Source organism: Uranotaenia lowii, chromosome 1 (genome assembly GCF_029784155.1).
Source record: "Uranotaenia lowii strain MFRU-FL chromosome 1, ASM2978415v1, whole genome shotgun sequence".
In the NCBI taxonomy this organism is placed as follows: domain Eukaryota; kingdom Metazoa; phylum Arthropoda; class Insecta; order Diptera; family Culicidae; genus Uranotaenia; species Uranotaenia lowii.
Genome location: NC_073691.1, coordinates 101,794,035 through 101,812,020, shown reverse-complemented (window position 1 = coordinate 101,812,020; position 17,986 = coordinate 101,794,035). Strand labels below are relative to the sequence as shown.

The 17,986-nt window shown below is 33.2% G+C and overlaps 1 protein-coding gene and 1 long non-coding RNA gene across 2 annotated transcripts; one reads left to right on the top strand and one right to left on the bottom strand.

Annotated features, from left to right (window-relative positions):
* Positions 1-2,684: 2,684 nt before the first annotated feature.
* LOC129737705 (uncharacterized) lies at positions 2,685-8,110 on the top strand. The gene is made up of 2 exons (XM_055728865.1): positions 2,685-2,941; positions 7,683-8,110. The coding sequence occupies exons 1-2, from the start codon at positions 2,685-2,687 to the stop codon at positions 7,981-7,983; spliced, it is 558 nt and encodes a 185-aa protein (XP_055584840.1). The 3' UTR covers positions 7,984-8,110.
* On the bottom strand, positions 6,202-7,030 carry LOC129739356 (uncharacterized). Its single transcript, XR_008735831.1, has 3 exons — positions 6,828-7,030; positions 6,571-6,733; positions 6,202-6,444 (listed from the first exon to the last, which is right to left on the bottom strand). It is a non-coding gene; the product is annotated as an uncharacterized LOC129739356 (long non-coding RNA).
* Positions 8,111-17,986: the final 9,876 nt, after the last annotated feature.

Sequence of the window (17,986 nt, the reverse complement as noted above, 5' to 3'; positions counted from 1 at the left end):
GTGATGACAAATTTTGCTATATAAGCATGTTAACATCTCGTTAAGGCATCCATTTGATAAAATTTTTGAAACCACAACGATACCAAATTTTGGCAGTAAATTATACCTCAAAGTGGCATCACTGTGCCCTCAAAACTCGTTCAGGAACGTTGGCCAAACAAGGCATCATTAAGGTTTCAGTGAGACCTACACTTGATATAATCGAGGTATCCATATATGAAAAGTGAGACCCCCTTTATTCGGGCAAAATGATACCTCAATTAACTTTCAAGGCATGATAGCAAATTTAGGTATAATTTTGCCATAAAAGTCTGCTCGGGACTCGAAATAAATCTAAATTTTTTATTGGTGACTTTAATGCAAAACACCGATCTTGGAATAATATTTCTTCGAATTCTCTTCAATTAGAAATCCTCTCACAATTGATTTGGTTCTAACGGATTTAAGAAGCATTGTAGTCAATTAGTTACTCATGCGGACCTCGATTCAGACCACTTCCAGTAACATTTTCTTTATCCGAAAATCCCATTGAAAACCCTTTAAAAACAACTTTGAACTTTAAAAAAGCTGACTGGGAGCGGTATGAGAATTTTATTGAACGTAATTTAGATGTAAACGTTCCACTGAATTCAATAGAAGATATTGATTTGGCTGTAGAAAATTTGACAACTTCAATAGTCAATGCTGAAGCTGCTTCAATACCTAAAGTTAAACATAAATTTAATCAACCTTTGATCGATCATGATCTTCAGTTTTTGATACGACAGAAAAACATTCGTCGACGCCAATATCAACGAACTAGGGATCCTTATTTGAAATTTATTTATTGCGACCTACAAAAAGAGATCAAACGTCGTTTAAATTTCATTCGTAATGAGAATTTTGCTAAAGCAGTAGAGGACATAAAACCCTACTCAAAGCCATTTTGGAAATTAACTAAAATTCTGAAAAAGCCCCAGAAGCCAATTCCTACTTTGAAAGATAGGGATAAACTTCTTTTAACTAATGCAGAAAAAGCTCAACAATTAGCTCAACAATTTGAGTCTGCTCATGATTTTAATTTAAACGTTGTAAGTCCAATTGATGCTCAAATTTCCCTAGAATTTGATGATATTCTTTCTAAGCAAAATATATATGAAAGTTCTAGTGAGACAAATATTGATGAACTTAAATTGATTTTCAAAAAATTTAAAATTATGAAAGTTCCGGGGGAAGATGGGATTTTCTATATTCTTATTAAAAAGTTGCCTGAAAGCACTTCAATTTTTTTAGTTAAAATCTTCAATAAATGTTTTCACATGGCTTATTTTCCCAATAAATGGAAAAATGTCGAAGTAACTCCAATTTTGAAACCTGGAAAAAGTGCTTCAGAGCCTACAAGTTATCCACCAATTAGTTTTCTTCCTTCTTTGAGTAAACTATTTGAGAGTTATTTTGAATAGAATGATGATTCACATTAATCGGAATTCTATTTTCCCTGATGAACAATTTGGTTTTCGTCATGGACATTCTACTACACATCAACTTTTGAGTGTAACTAATATGATTAACGCTAGCAAATCTGAAGGTTATTCAACTGGTGTTGCTCTTCTTGATATCGAAAAAGCTTTTGACAGTGTTTGGCACAAAGGTTTAGTAGCTAAATTAGCTAGGTTTGATTTTCCTGTATATCTCACCAAAATTATTCAAAATTATTTGACTAAATAGCTGAACCTTACAAATAAGCTATCAAAAATCATGCTCTGAAAGGACACCCATTAGAGCTGGTGTCCCTCAGGGAAGTAAACTTGAGCCAATTTTATACAATATTTTTACTTCTGATCTTCCTGATGTACCAGAAAGAAAAGGTAGAAGATTATTTGCTGATGATACTTTGCTTTCAGCCAAAGGATGGAATTTACGGGTGGTACGCAGTAGGTTGCAACAAAATTTAAATTCCTTTTTGAATTACTCGAAAATGTGGAAAATTTCTCCTAACGCTTCCAAAACTCAACTTATTTTATTTCCCCATAAGCCAAGAGGAAAGTTTTTAAAACCTAATGAAAATCTTTCCATAACTTTTAATGGGGTTTCATTAAAATGGTCTGATCACGTGAAGTACACACTACCTAAAAAATCTGTAAAATTACATCATATATGATGTAAATAAAAAGAAGCATAATATATGACGGAATTTTCAATGCGAGTTCAATATTACATGTCATTGAACTCGCAATGATGTAAAATAAAAATAAACTTGTAAAATTAAACACGCATGGAAAATTCCGTCATTTATGACGCTTCTTTTCGGTTACATCATATGTGATGTAATTTTCCCCTTTAATTTTGTAGGGCTTCTGCGTTCCCAATAAGAATTGTTAGGTTTTTTTTGTATTCCGTTTTTTATTAAAAATATTTTATAAACAGAATTGCACAATTGAATCATCTATCATATTATCACTAAATCATCGTTAAAAAAACGTTCATTTTTTTCCTCAGCTGGTCAACCATACAGCGATTCAAGATGGCTTTACGATCCATTGGAACCTTCACAAATTTTCGGTCCGTTGTAGCCTTCTCACACTTGATTCGTTGGATGTAGACGATAAACTCCATTATGTTTGAGAATCTTCTGCCTCGGCTTTGTGGGAGTTGAAATCAACTTGAGCCGAGTAGTCGAATCCTGTTGTGTGGGGCGTAAACGGATGAACGCACACAACAGCACATTCTCTCTGGGTGAACTCGTGCGTCCTCCTCAGTCAGGACTCGGCAGTCGATCAGGTAAGCCGCGTATTGGCTTGGCGGCTCAGGATATTAAGGTGGGTGATTTCCAGTGGATATTTAGGCCCACACATTTGGCGACCGACAGGCGACATAGAGCTATTGAATATTTCGTCATAGTTTCACGGTGTAGACGTGCAGAACCTGTTTCGGAAATCACCCACCAAATCAGAAAGAGCTGGTAGGTGAACAGTGGTGCCAAAAAAAAAAAAATATTTAGTTGTATCAGTGTGAAAAAAATGAGTAATGTGATGCAGTGTTGCTAAACAGTTATTCTAATAGAAAAAAAAATGATTGAAAACATTAAGTACGAGGAAAGTGTATAAGTGATGCGAAATTAAAAATTATAAAATTTAAAACTTAGTTTTTAGAAAAATGTGAAAATAGATTGCGTATTGCTAGGACTGCAATAATAAATAAAGTGTGTTGGGAGGACCACTTTCAAACAAAGAATCAATCAGCGTGTCATGAGGACAGCTGAGATCAGATTGCGTGTTGGGAGGACCGCAAAAGTAAAGGAAAGTGTGTTGGGAGGACCACTTTAAAACAAAGGATTTATCAGCGTGTCGGGAGGACAGCTGAGATCAGATTGCGTGTTGGGAGGACCGCAAGAGTAAAGAAAAGTGTGTTGGGAGGACCACTTTGATACAAAGAAACAATCAGCGTGTTGGGAGGACCGCAAGAATGAATATAAAAAAGTTTGTCGTAAAATAACTTTTAAACAAAAGAAAGAATAGTTTGTCAGGAGGACAGCTGATATCAGATTGCGTGTTGGGAGGACCGCAAAAGTAAAGGAAAGTGTGTTGGTAAGACCACTTTAAAACAAAGGATTTATCAGCGTGTCGGGAGGACAGCTGAGATCAGATTGCGTGTTGGGAGGACCGCAAGAGTAAAGAAAAGTGTGTTGGGAGGACCACTTTGATACAAAGAAACAATCAGCGTGTTGGGAGGACCGCAAGAATGAATATAAAAAAAGTTTGTCGTAAAATAACTTTTAAACAAAAGAAAGAATAGTTTGTCGGGAGGACAACTGAGATCTGATTTCGTGTTGCGAGGACCGCAAGAGTAAAGAAAATTGTAATGGGAGAACCACTTTGATACGAAAAAATAGATCACCGTGTCCGGAGGACAGCCGAGAAGAGATTTCGTGCTATGAGAACCGCAAGAATAAATGAAAAAAGTAAGTCGGTTAAGTACTCTGAAACAACAGAAAGAATAACGTGTCGGAAGGAAAACTAAGATAAAATCGCATTTTAAATCAAAACTGACTTCGTGATGTTCAAAAAGTGTACTCCTTTAAATCAAAACAAAAACTATATAGTGTTTTGGAGGACAGATGAAAGAAAGGATTCATTGCACAGATTGTCGCAAAATTTAAATTTTAAAAAAGGTTTAAACTGAAAACAAAAAAGACCAACATTTCGAGAAGTCAGAATTCGCGTTAAAATAATTTCGAGTTGTGATGAAATGATCAAAGATTGCGCATTGGAAAACCCCAGAATTTAGGTAATTAAAAAAAGCAAGTTACAATGCTTAGCATATGTGTTGAGAGGATCTTCTGACCATGTCTTATGATACAGTGAATCAAGAGGTTTTAATTCTTCGTAGTGAGTTAGAATAAGCATATTTTAAAAAAAGAGTCTTAGGAATAACAGTTTGGTAATATTTTAGAATTAAACTAGTTGTATTGGGGAAAAAGCACGCATATTGGAGCGACCATCAAAATGAAGGAATTTCTTTGCGTCGATAACTAAGCAGAGAAAAAAAACTTTAACTCCAATTGACTAAATAACTGATCATTATATTCAATAAGTGCGATTAATTTCAAGATAGGAATGACCTTTCACTATTAAACCCGTATAGTGAGTTGACATAAAAAGTAGAGTGTTTTAAAAGAAAACTAAATCAATATAAATTGAAAACAAGAATTATTTCTTAGGAGCAGCTATTTTGATTGTTCCTGAAGTGTTCATATTAAATTTCAGACACCGATAAATTTTGTAAAATTTAGCGAAATGATCTTGTTGATCTGGGAAATAAGTCAAAACATCAGTTACATTTAAGAATGGAAGTTTCTGTTCATGAACTCTCCTTATATAAAGTTTCATATTTTTCATGGCGCAGAAAATCTGATCAGAAAACGAATACAGCAAAACATATGAATTGTTTGCGAAAAATCAGAAAGATATAAAAACGCAATGATTTAACGGGAGATCGAATCACACATGGAAAACGAATTTAATGAAATATGATAGACAAATACATGATAGCCAACGTATCATCCGAATAACTAACACACAACAATTGATTCTCATACCCGTCGAGTTTTTTTTTAAAGTTCAAAATAAATTTTTTGGAAAAAATTCAAAATTTAAGATATATTAAAATTTGGCAACCCTGGTGCAATAGCCTCATGTCTTTCATGTGTTTGTAAGCAAAAATTCAGTGATGATGTTGTGGTGTGCGAGTGCAAAAGCTTCTTTAATGATAAATAACGCGAGAGAGCAGAGTCGCGATTCGCCCAATTAACCGTGAGCATGTATTCGTATATTCCGGATAACAGCATCTCGTTTGCGTACATTAAAACATTGTACGAAATGCAGGGGCGGGAATGTGGTCCAGCCGCCCGACAAATTATCAGCAAGGGGCTCATTACCACATCTAAATCTGTATTTGTGACAACACAACGTGCGCGTCTGCAAGTGCTCATTGGTGGGAGAAAATGACGCTATAGAGAGAAAACGACAGGTGGCGAAAAGACGGCGTCGCTTAAGCAATGCTCGAGTAACATAAAGACGTCGGGAAAGCCAAGAACAAACAGCGTCAGCAGACGCAAGGCGCGTAAAATCTTCCAAGCATTTTTTGTGTGCATACATTCAGGCGTATTGATATGCATGTCTATCAACAGGCGCATTCAAGTAACTGAAGTGAATTATTAAGGTATGTCTTTTGCGGAGTTAAACTCGTTGAAACCTATCAATTTTTCAAACATAAATTAGACGAGATAGTTCATTTTATGCGTTTCTAGCCTCGGAATTTGAGAATAGGTAGCTGGAACAAAAAGAATTTGATCAGAACAAATTAGAAAAATTACCTAAATATTTCTACAAACCATAATCATTTCTTATCCAACATTTTGATTTCTTTGTTTGCTTAATATCAAAAACTAACTCTATTTTTATAGAAAAATTATACCCTAATTTAATAGTAAGTATTTGGAAAATATGAAACATTATTTCAAATGGGGTAATACTATGCATAAAAACAATATACATAAAATCGAGTATATATGGTAAGACAAAATGGAGTTTTAACTGTATGCAAATTGCTTATACTAAAGTTCAATGAAACATGATTGAACGTTATGAGTGGAAAAAAACATCGCTTAAGAAACGGAAGGCGTTGTTTCTTAAATGGAATATACATTACTTTAGCATTTGGATGGAGATAAAATTCATAATTGCAATCATACTATTTTTTTTTTCAATAAATTTTTTTTCCTGAGAAGAAGAGAGATGTGTGGGGCGTAAACGGATGAACGCACACAACAGCACATTCTCTCTGGGTGAACTCGTGCGTCCTCCTCAGTCAGGACTCGGCAGTCGATCAGGTAAGCCGCGTATTGGCTTGGCGGCTCAGGATATTAAGGTGGGTGATTTCCAGTGGATATTTAGGCCCACACACCTGTAAATGAATATTAAAAAATAAATTCGTTTAGTTGCAAGATAAGATTTAAAGCACTTCAATTCTTTCAAACGCAAACATAAATTTAATTTACTCTAACGATTTTTGCAGAAATTTTATTCTTACCAGGAAACTTCTTCGGTATGCAGGAAATTCTCGCTCTTTCATTTTCAGCCCCATCAACTGTTAAACGTGAAACAGTGGCCAACTGTTTCCTTGAGAATGATCATTTCATCTTCCGTCCACTGCCGTTGGGTTTAGGTACTTTCGGTAGAACGAATGGCGGTCCCTGAAATCAATAAAGAAAATTGAGCAGTGATTTTCATTACGGTCACTGAAACATTTGTTGTGCACACAAAGATGGGCCAATTCAATCTACTTACCCCATGTTTTCTATTGAAGTAGACCGATAACGCGGGATATCGAATCCGACTTTCGATAACCTCGGACCATTTCCATTCGTTGCAGCTACCAGTACTTCTGTGGCCATCGCCGGAGGGTACGATTAAAGGTCCAAGCTGCGAATGGGGTTTCGTGGAACAATATAAACCTAAACGAAAACTTTCCGGTTCGGCAACAAATTGAAAACAGGTCCGCACTTAGCCAAAACAACAACATTGACATTCATTATGGGGATGAACCGAATGAAAAACTCACGGATGGATCAGCAACTGCGTCAGTATATCCAAGGCTTCGAAAAAAAATTAATTTAACACAAACCTTTTTAATGTCGAAAATTGTTGAATTACTGAATCAAGATTTTTTCTTTTTAATCAAATTATGTTTGCTTTGATTTACTTGCACTTTTTACGTTACATGCCATGTAATATTCAAGCAATTCTATTTCCGTGTTTTTTTCGGATTCAATGTTTTCAGGATCACATGTCATCCTCAATTTCAGTGCTCTTTTCGATTTCGCATTTTTATGTTTACACTGAAAGTCGCGTTCTGTGTCATGTAATATTCATATTTTCCATTTTCAGTGATAAACATTTGTAAAATTACATCACATATGATGTAAATAAAAAGAAGCATCACAAATGACGGATTTTTACATAAGAAAATAGTGTTCTGTGTCATGTAATATTTGTGCAATTCAAATTCAGTGCTGTTAAGGATTCAGATTTTTTTTCTGTGTACTTGGGACTTGATCGGAATCTTACTTTCAAAAATCACATTGAAGATATTCAATCTAAATGTAATAAATACACTAAATCTCTTTATTCTCTCATCAACAGGAAATCCAAGTTGTGTCTGCGAAATAAGCTGCTCATATACAAGCAGGTGTTCCGACCAGCGATAATGTATGCAGTTCCGATTTGGTCTAGCTGCTGCGCGACGAGGAAAAAAGCCATCCAGAGGATTCAGAACAAGGTTCTGAAAATAATTTTGCGGCTTCGACCTTGGCACAGCACCGAAGATCTTTATCGGATTGCGGGGATTGAATCTATCGAAGAGATGGCTAACAACATCATCTCCAACTTCAGGTGCAAATCGATGCAGTCTTCCATCGCAGAGATTCGTTCTCTTTATAATTAGTGTAATTTTCGAATAGTTTTTAGTTTTAAGTTTAAAATATTTTTGACATTGTAGGATGTTCTCCTACATTAAATACTTGATTGCGCTCAGCAAATTTAGGTCGAATAAATAAATTTTTAGCGATTAATAAACTATAGGGCTCTGGACAGTTCATTATTGAACTGAACACCTAATTTAATGTAATCTTTATATACACAGTATTAAATAATCTTGTGCTTTTACATGTTTTAACCTGCAAATAATTGGAACAAGTTATTTCTACTAAATTTACATGGCTTATGACGTAATGTAAATTCCCGAAAAGAGAAAAATGCCATTGTGAATTTACATGACCATAACAATAAAACCGTTCCGGCTCATTATTCGTTTTTAGTTTTTGAATTCATAATTTATGAACTTCTAGCCATCAGCCTTACAACAAAGCATGACAATGATTAAAAAGTTGTTCAAAATGTTTGTGTTTACTCGAAATTTACGAGCTCCACACTTGAAACAGATTTTTTTTCGGCGCATCAAATCGAACTTGCTGCTTACCGGTAGGCCGTTCGGTGTTTGTTTGTGATTCGATTCTGCTACAGGGTGTATCTGAATTTTCTTTTATGTTTCGTTCATAGTTTTTGGATGGATGGTTTTTTTTTTAAATCATTTTCTTTTTCAATGTAGGTAGCATAATGTTCACCTAGAATATTTTTTAAATAATATTATTTGATATTAATTCGTTGTACATTGAAATGTATTTGCAAAATGATGGGAATTGAGGAAGGGGTAATGAAGCGAGTCATTTGTTTGTATGAATATTAAACAACTCAAAACGATTCACTTATATAATAGTCCATGAGACTGATTTTTTTAATTAACACGTTTTTACTTAAATCCAAGAACAAAGAGAAAAATATCTTTAGTTTGCTGACATTTTGGTATCAAAAAATTAAGAATATTGTTGACCTTTTTCTGCATTTTTTTTCTATTCTTACCAAAAGTTTGACTACTTTTTGTGCCATTCAATTTTAAATGCTAGATTTCAAATCAACCTTATCTGTTAGAGTTATTCTTATGTTAAAAAAATATGTTTAGAAATGAACAAGAGAGGAACTGTTTAGCTTAGAACAATATATCACTTCTATCCAATAATGTCTATAAATTTCTCTAGAGTAATATACTATTTTTAGTTTTTTTAATTAAAGCAATAAAACGTTATTTGTTTTTTGGTGAAATTTTTTAAAAAGATTTCTTTTCACTTTTCATTTATAAAAATTGGAAAACAATAAGACACACCCTGTGCGCGACTGCAATGTTTTTGATTTCAAACATCGTTTCATGCAAAAGTCATGTAAAATTACAACAAATTGACCCGAATGAGGAAACGCATGATTTTTTTCAGGGCTGCGTTATAGTATACACCATACATGACCGAATTTTACATGAAATCAAATTTTACATGAAATGTAAAGCTCAGTATTTTTTTCTGTGTATAAAAATGAATTTCTGTCTGTCTGTCTGTCTGTCTTTCTGTCTGTCTTTCTGTCTGTTCCCTATAGACTCAGAAACTACTGAACCAATTTACGTGAAACTTGGTAGGTGGGGGTATTTGAGGCCGGGGAAGGTTCCTTTTATAGTTTGGGACCCCTCCCCCTAACAGGAAGGGGAAGAGGGGCCTCCCAAACAAAAGACAATTTTTTGCATAACTCGAGAGCCAAGCAAATGGTATCAAACTTGGCTTGGGGTGGTATTTGGGAACGAGGAATATTTATGAGAATATTAGGTACCCCTCCCTCCTCTCAGTGGAGTGATAAGAAGGGGGGAGGGAGGCTACCTTACAATTTTTCATATAACCCGAAAACTAATCATGATATTGGAACCAAATTTGGCATGTGAAGGTATTTGGATACGAAAAATATTTCAATCATTATTTGACACCCCTCCTGCTTTGTAGTTTAAAAGGGGAGGGGCCTCTTTCATATTTTTTTACATAACTCAAAAACTAATAAAGCAAATGGAACAAAATTTGGCATGGGAAGGTATTTGGATACGAAAAATATTTCTATGATTATTTGACACCCCTCCCTCTTTCCAGTAGGGAGATATGAAGGGGAAAGGGGCCCTATTTTAATTTTTTACAAAACTCAAAAACTAATCAAGCAAATGGAACTAAATTTGGCATGGGCAGATATTTGGGAACGTGACATGTTCTAATGATTGTTTGTGACCTCTACCTTCTTCCAGCGGAGAGAAAGGAAAGAGAGAGGGAAGTTTCATACAAATTTTATTGCATAGCTCAAGAACTACAACAGCAAATGGAACCAAACTTGACATAGAACGATATTTGGGTGCGAGAAATGCTTCGATGAATATTTGGTAACACTCACTCCTTCAAAGAGGTGGATGAAAATGCGGAGAAGAGGTCTCCCTTATCATTTTCAGTATAATTGGAGAGCTGATTGAGCAAATTGAACCATATTTTGCATGTGAGGGTATAAGAGTACGAGAAATGTTTCTATTATAAACTAAAGCCCCACATTTTTCAGTAGAAAGAAATAAAGGGAAAAAGGGAGGCTTCTATACATTTTTTTGCATAGCTCGAGAATTAATAGAGCAAATGAAATAAAATTTGGTAAGTATTTGAGTACAAAAAATACTTTTATGAATATTAAGTTCTCACCCCTGCATTCAATGGGGAGAACGGAAGGGGGATGGTACTTCCTTTTAAGTTTATGCATAATTCAAGAATTTACAACGTTAATAAAACCAAATTTGGCATAAGATGGTATTTCAATACGAGAATTTTTTATTTCAAACAAATTTCTTGCAGTGGGAATTTCGAATAAAGGTAGGAAAGAGGAAAGCTCACATTTAACTTTTTTTTTTACAAAATCCGAGAAATGGACAAAACTTAACATGGAAAATCACTTTTGTATGATTCTATGATTATCTGACACACCATCCTCCTTTCATTGAGTAGTTATATGGGAGGAGGGAGGTGAGCCCAAAACAATTTTGTTAGCATAAGTTCTCAATTTATGCTAACGAAGCTAACAAATGGAAACAAATATGGCATGGAAAGGTATTTGGTTGAGAGATATGTTTCTACGATTGTTATAGACCATTACACTTTACAGTGTAGAGAGGGGAAGAAAGGAAGGGGTTCCATATAAATTTTGTTGTAAAGCTTAAAAACTTATCAACCAATTGAACAATATTTGATACAAGAAGATTTTGGGAACGAAAAAAATGGGTATGATTATTAAAGATCACGATCTCCATTCAGCAGGGGGGAAGGGAAGAACCGGGGGGGGGGGCGATTAATTTGAGACCCTCCTTTTTTACGGCGAAGCTTAAAGAAACAGATTAAAATTACCAAAGCTTTAACACAAATTTAAAGATCAAGATTCAGAATATTAGTTTAAGTTATTTTTGTGTTGTAATCCGAAACTCCAGCTGCAGCTCTCAATTTTTAGCGGTCGCTTATGAATTATGTTATAATTTGATTTAAAATAATGCCTACAAAAAAATAAAAATTTGAATTAATTCTGAAAATATCACTCAATTTTGAAAGGTGTAGCAAAGCAGACCGGGTCAGCTAGTAATCTAATATATAAAGATGAGTTGGACTATATATGTTTGTATGCACCTTATACAAATCGACACCGCTTAACCGATAAGCCTGAAATTTGGTACAGAGATGTATTTGGACCAGGGTAAGGTTTTAGTGAAAGTTCTGAGCCCCTCCCGCCTAAGAAAAGGGACCCTCCCATACAACTTTCGTTTTTATTTCCACAAATCAAAAGTCATGGCACCCATTTGGCAGCCGATTTTCGTTTCTTTTGGCGGGTTGTTTTCACCATCACCATGGGCCGGGCGTAAGAAACGACTATCCAGAGTTCACGTGTACTGGAAAGCAAATCAAAGCTTGCTGAGTAATCAAGATTTGAAAGGGGAAATTTTGGCGGGTGTTTTTTGTACCTTCTACTGCTGAAAGCACGTGGTACCGGTAGATACGAGAATTTTGGATGCAATAATGAGCTAACATTTCGGATTGAAAAATACAACTAACCTGTAAAGTATGTATTGACTTGAATTGTAGTGGTTTTCAAAGTACTCCCTACCACTGCTGCAGGGCTTTGGAGTCTATAAGAATATACAGTGTGTCATCTTCATTATGAATTTGGATTGAGTGCTGAAAACATATTAAGTAATTTTCTTAAAATCAAGCTTTTTAGAACCAACCAATTTTTGTATTTTTAGAATTCCTCATAGAGAAAGATAAAATAATTAAATTCAAAGTTATACGTTGAGAGCTGTGATGTCAACGCTTTGAAAGCCGTCTCAAAATTTTAACGTACATTATCTGGAAAAACCAAATCCAACCCAAGAAACTTTATTTGAAATTAAGTATGAGGTTTTAAGTTTTATACAAATCGATTTTATCGGTCAATCTATGACTTTTGTAAAAATGTTGATCATCAATGTGTTCAATTTTACCATCCAATTTTGCGAAAACTTAAACCGTTAAGTACTGCGAATTCAATCAAATTATTTTCAAGAATTTTTACTTTATCACTCTTCACAATAATTAATGAGATTTTTTTTTTCAAGAATGTAAAAATTTAAAAAAATAAATATTTTGTTATAACATCATAAAATGGGCGATTTGGGTTCCGAGATAATTGCTTTTAGATCACTTCAAAAAACTAGAAAGAGATTCCTTTTACTTAATTCTAAGCGTACATCTTTCGAGTATATGATGGCTAGCATCTCACAAATGCTTAAACCACTAAACCACAAAAGTTTACTGTGTATGCCGTGACTGGGATTCGAACTCATGGCCGTTGGCTTGGAAGACTTGAAGGCCACGAGCTGCGGCAAGTTTCGGAAGCCTTCTAAGAATTTTTTGGACAAACTAAACTTGAATATAGCATACGGGGGAGCATTTGGCATATAGCATCCGAAGAGATCATCTCCAAAAGAGATTTTATTAGATGGGGGGTGGGAAAGATAAAAATATAGTTAAATCATTTGAAGAAGAAAAATAAGAACGCCAAAGCTATTCCAAGTTTCCTTCAAGAAAGGGTGGGTATAAAATGTTTTTCGTGATGAATTAAAAAAGCATTCATGGTAAATTATTTTTAATTTCTATGAATACGAATCTCATAACTATAAGTATTTAAAAAATATGAAAAAGGGAAACACAGTAAATATTCTCATTCAAAACTTGAAAAACACTGACAAAACTTTCAAAGCTTACATACATGGCACAACATGGGTAAAATTTTCTCATAATAAATATATAAAACATATTGAATACAATGCTACCAAAATTTTGTAAAGTCAAACGACTCATTTTGATTTATATTTTATGCAAACCCGAGCAAGGCCGGGTAAATCAGCTAGTCTATATATATAATATATATATCTATATATATAAAAATATTATATATATATATATATATATATATATATATATATATATATATATATATATATAATATATATATATATATATATATATATATATATATATATATATATATATATATATATATATATATATATATATATATATATATATATATATATATATATATATATATATATATATATATATATATATATATATATATATATATATATATATATATATATATATATATATATATATATATATATATATATATATATATATATATATATATGGCCGTAGGAACGGGGGGGGTTTTGGGGGTTAAACCCCCCCCATGAGGGTCCAGAAAAGCAAGCGAAATATTCTACACTAGACTCAAAATTTTAAAACTAATGCAAAAATTTTCAAAAACCCATCCTAAGTTGAAAATTCTGCTATAGTTTTTCAAATTTTCTCACTTCTTCATAGAATAAAGTTGTCAGATTTTTTCAGCACGTATCCGGGTCGGACAAATTCGGGCTGTTTTAATAAAAACCTGGCAAGATCCGGATATTGATATCAAAATTGTCGACCAAAATCCAGTTAATACTGGGCAATTTTGGTCAAAACCAAGGAAAAAAAAATTCAACTCAATATGTATTTTTAAGTTTGATTTAAGAATGAACATTAAAACAAACCCGGGTAAAATCCAGACTTTTCCAATGAAATCCGGGCAACCGGGTAGGATCGGACTTTTCCCAAATTTTCTATTGAATATCCGGATCAATGCGGTTAAAACCAAGCAATCTTGCAACCTTATCATAAAAATTCCGTTCTGAAAATTAAATTTTAAATTAAACCCATTTTGAAGGTTCTGGTTCCATATTCTCATAACCAAAATTGAATTTCAACATATTTTCGTATTTCTGATTTTGTCCAGTTTAGGATTCTTGATTTTCAGTTCGAATAATCATAAAAAATTAGGAATGAAAAGCTGATTTGAAATCCTTGTTCAAATTCGGTTCTGCATTTCATATTAACATTGAATAATGTTTTTCGAAAATCACATGCATTTTCAATAGTTTTCAAAATGTAAAAAAAACAAGAAGTTTGTTTAATATTCAAATTCGAAGTTCCCAAATTTTATTGCAACACAAAATTTTAGCATTTTAAACTTCTAAATGGCGATCCAAAAAATGAAAACTCAGATTCAGATTCATCATTTGAAATTCACATTTTATCAGATTCAAAAAACTGATTAAAGTCAAATAATTAAAATTATGAATTAAGCTTAAACCAGCAATACAAAATTTATGTAATAGATTCATGAATGAGGGCTCAAAGACTTGCCTCCTAAAATTCTAATCTGGAATTAAGATTCTCAAATCGTATTTTTGTACATTTCAGCAATTTTATAAAAAATCGGAACAAACTCAAAGTTCAATTTTTGAGCTCAGGTTTAGAATTCAGATTTAAATTCAGAAAAGGATTTTGCTTGTGGATGAGTTTTTCAGTCAACATAAAATTGTTGAAAAATTCAAAAGAACATAAACTTTAAAATTTGCTTGTCAACTCATTTTCCAGATTTCATTTTTTTAAATCAGAATTAATTTGTACATACAATTCAGCTGAAAATCACAAATATAAAGTAGAATTTGAGTAAATTTTCTAGGTTTTGATTCATGCCTAATATCCCAAATTATATTTAAAAAAAAACATCCGCAGGATTTTTATTATGTTATTGATTTTTCATGAAAATGTTCCCTGTTAAAAAAACATGTATCTGATCTTCGCCTAAAAATCTGCACACAAGTCTTTATTTTCTCAGTGTTTGATTTAACATTATTAAAATTGCATTTTTTTTAAAGCCAAATTTCAAAAGAAAATCATAAGTTTAGTTCAAGTTTGTATCAAACAAATTTGATCCAAAATTTTTTTATCTCTAACTGTTTTTTTTGGTGGAAAATTTTATTTATTTTCATCAAAAGTTAGAATCTTGGAATTTGTGAAAGAGTTTAGAAGAAAAGGCTTGTTTGATTTGAGAAATTAATTTAAGAAATTCAAGGTAAGAGCTTATTTTATGCTCAAATCAAATAACTTTTATCTACCAGAGTTTTAAACAAGCTCAAAAATTTTGACCATCGATAGAAGCAAATTTTATATTTTGTTTCTAGAGTTTGTTTTGTTCTTTCATACGAAAACTATTAATGAGTACTTAAAAATGAATAATCATATAGTAACAAACATATTTTTTTCCGTGTGTTGTTGGGCAAAAATTCATAGATAAAAATTAGTCACCAAAACCCCCCCCATGAGTCGGTTCTTCCTACGGCCCTGTATATATATATATATATATATATATATATATATATATATATATATATATATATATATATATATATATATATATATATATATATATATATATATATATATATATATATATATATATATATATATATATATATATATATATAATAATATATATATATATATATAAAAATTAATTTCTGTCTGTCTGTATGTCTGTTCCTTAAAGACTCGGAAACTACTGAACCGATTTGCGTGAAACTTGGCAGGTAGGGGTATTGGAGGCAGGGGAAGGTTCCTATTATGGTTTGGGCCCCTCCCTCTCTCATGAAGGGGGGGAGGGGTCTCCCAAACAAAAGACAATTTTTTGCATAACTCGAAAACTAATCAAGCCAATGGTATCCAATTTGGCATGGGGTGGTATTTGGAAAAGAGGAATATTTCTATGAATATTAGGTACCACTATCTCCTCTCAGTGGGCTGATAGGAAGGGGGGGGGGCTACCTTACAATTTTTCATATATCTCAAAAACTAATCAAGATATTGAAACCAAATTTGGCATGGAAGGTTTTTGGATACGTAAAATATTTCGATGATTATTTGAGACCCATCCCTATTTCCAGTAGAAAGGGGGAGGGGGCCTCTTTTATAATTTTTTAAATAACTCACTAACATAAGCAAATAGAACCAAATTTGGCATGGGAGGGTATTTGGATTCAAAAACTATTTCTATGATTATTTGAGACCCCTCCCTCTTTTCTGTAGGGAGATGTGAAGGGGTGAGGGACCTCTTTTATAATTTTTCACATAACTCAGAAACTAATTAAGCAAATGGAACCAAATTTGGCATGGGTGGGTATTTGGGAACGTGACATTTTCTAATGATTGTTTGAGACCCCTTCCATCTTCCAGCGGGGAGAGGGAAGAAGGGAGGGAGGAGTTTCAAACAATTTTTACTGCATAACTCAAGAACTACAACAGCAAATGTAACCAAATTTGGCATGGAACGATATTTGGGTACGAGAAATGCTTCTATGAATATTTGGTATCCCTCACTCCTTCAAAGAGGTGGATGGAAAGGGAAGGAAAGTTCTCCTCCACAATTTTCAGTATAACTGGAGAGCTGATTGAGCCAATTGAAACATTTTTGACATTTGAGGGTATTTAGATACGAAAAATGTTTCTATTATAAATTGGGGTTGGGGTTGGGGTTTCACTGTTTTTCAGCGGAAAGATAAATTTGGCCTCAAAAAGTTTATGAGTACGAAAAATACTTCATGAATAATAAGCTCTCCCCTCCATTCAATGGGGAGAACGGAAGAAGGGATGATACTTCCTTTCATGTTTATGCATAACTCAAGAATTTACTACGCAAATAAAACCAAATTTGGTATGGGATGGTATATCAATACGAGAAATTTTTCTATATGAAACAATTCCTTTCTTGCAGTAGGATGATAGAATTGAAAATATAGGAAGGTAAGAGGAAAGCTTACATTTAACTTTTTTTTTACAAAATCCGAGAAAAAGACAAAAATTAACATGGAAAATCATTTTGGTATGATTCTATGATTATCTGACACACCATCCTTCTTTCTGTGAGTAGGTACATAGGAGGAGGGAGGTGAGCCCAATACAATTTTGTTAGTATAAGTTCTCAATTTATGCTAACGAAGCCAACAAATGGAAACAAATATGGCTTGGAATGGTATTTGGTTACGAGATATATTTCTGTGATTGTTATAGACCCTTATGCTTTACAGTGTAGAGAGGGAAAGAAAGGAGCTGGCTCCATATAAAATTTGCTTTAAAGCTTAAAAACTTATCAATCAATGGAACTATTTGATATAAGAGGATTTCTTGGAACGATAAAAAAAATGGGTATGATTATTAAAGATCACGACCTCCATTCAGCAGGGGGTGAAGGGAGTACATGAGGGCTCTTTTATCAGTTTTTTTTTTGCCTGAATCTACAACATATCAAGCGAAATCAACCATATTTTATAAGTTAGATTCATTGCATACAATTAATTTTAGACCCTCCTTTTTTTAGAGCGGATTAAAATTATCAGATCTTTAACACAAATTTATAGATCAAGATTTAGAATATAATTTTAAGTTATCATTGTCTTGCAATTCGAAACTCCAGCTGCAGCTCTTATTTATAGCGATTGCTTATGAATGATGTTATAATTTGATTTAAAATTATGCTAACAAAACAATAAAAATTTGAATAATATCTTAAAATATCATTTGATTTTGGAAGGTGTAGCAACGCACACCGAGTCAGCTAGTGTAATATGAATGTAATGATGA

Excerpts from the sequence above, each read along its gene's own strand:
- LOC129737705 (XM_055728865.1), top strand. The coding sequence starts at position 2,685 with ATGAACGCACACAACAGCACATTCTCTCTGGGTGAACTCGTGCGTCCT. Across the intron at positions 2,942-7,682 it reads CACCAAATCAGAAAGAGCTG|GAAATCCAAGTTGTGTCTGC; the intron begins GTAGGTGAACAG and ends TCTCATCAACAG.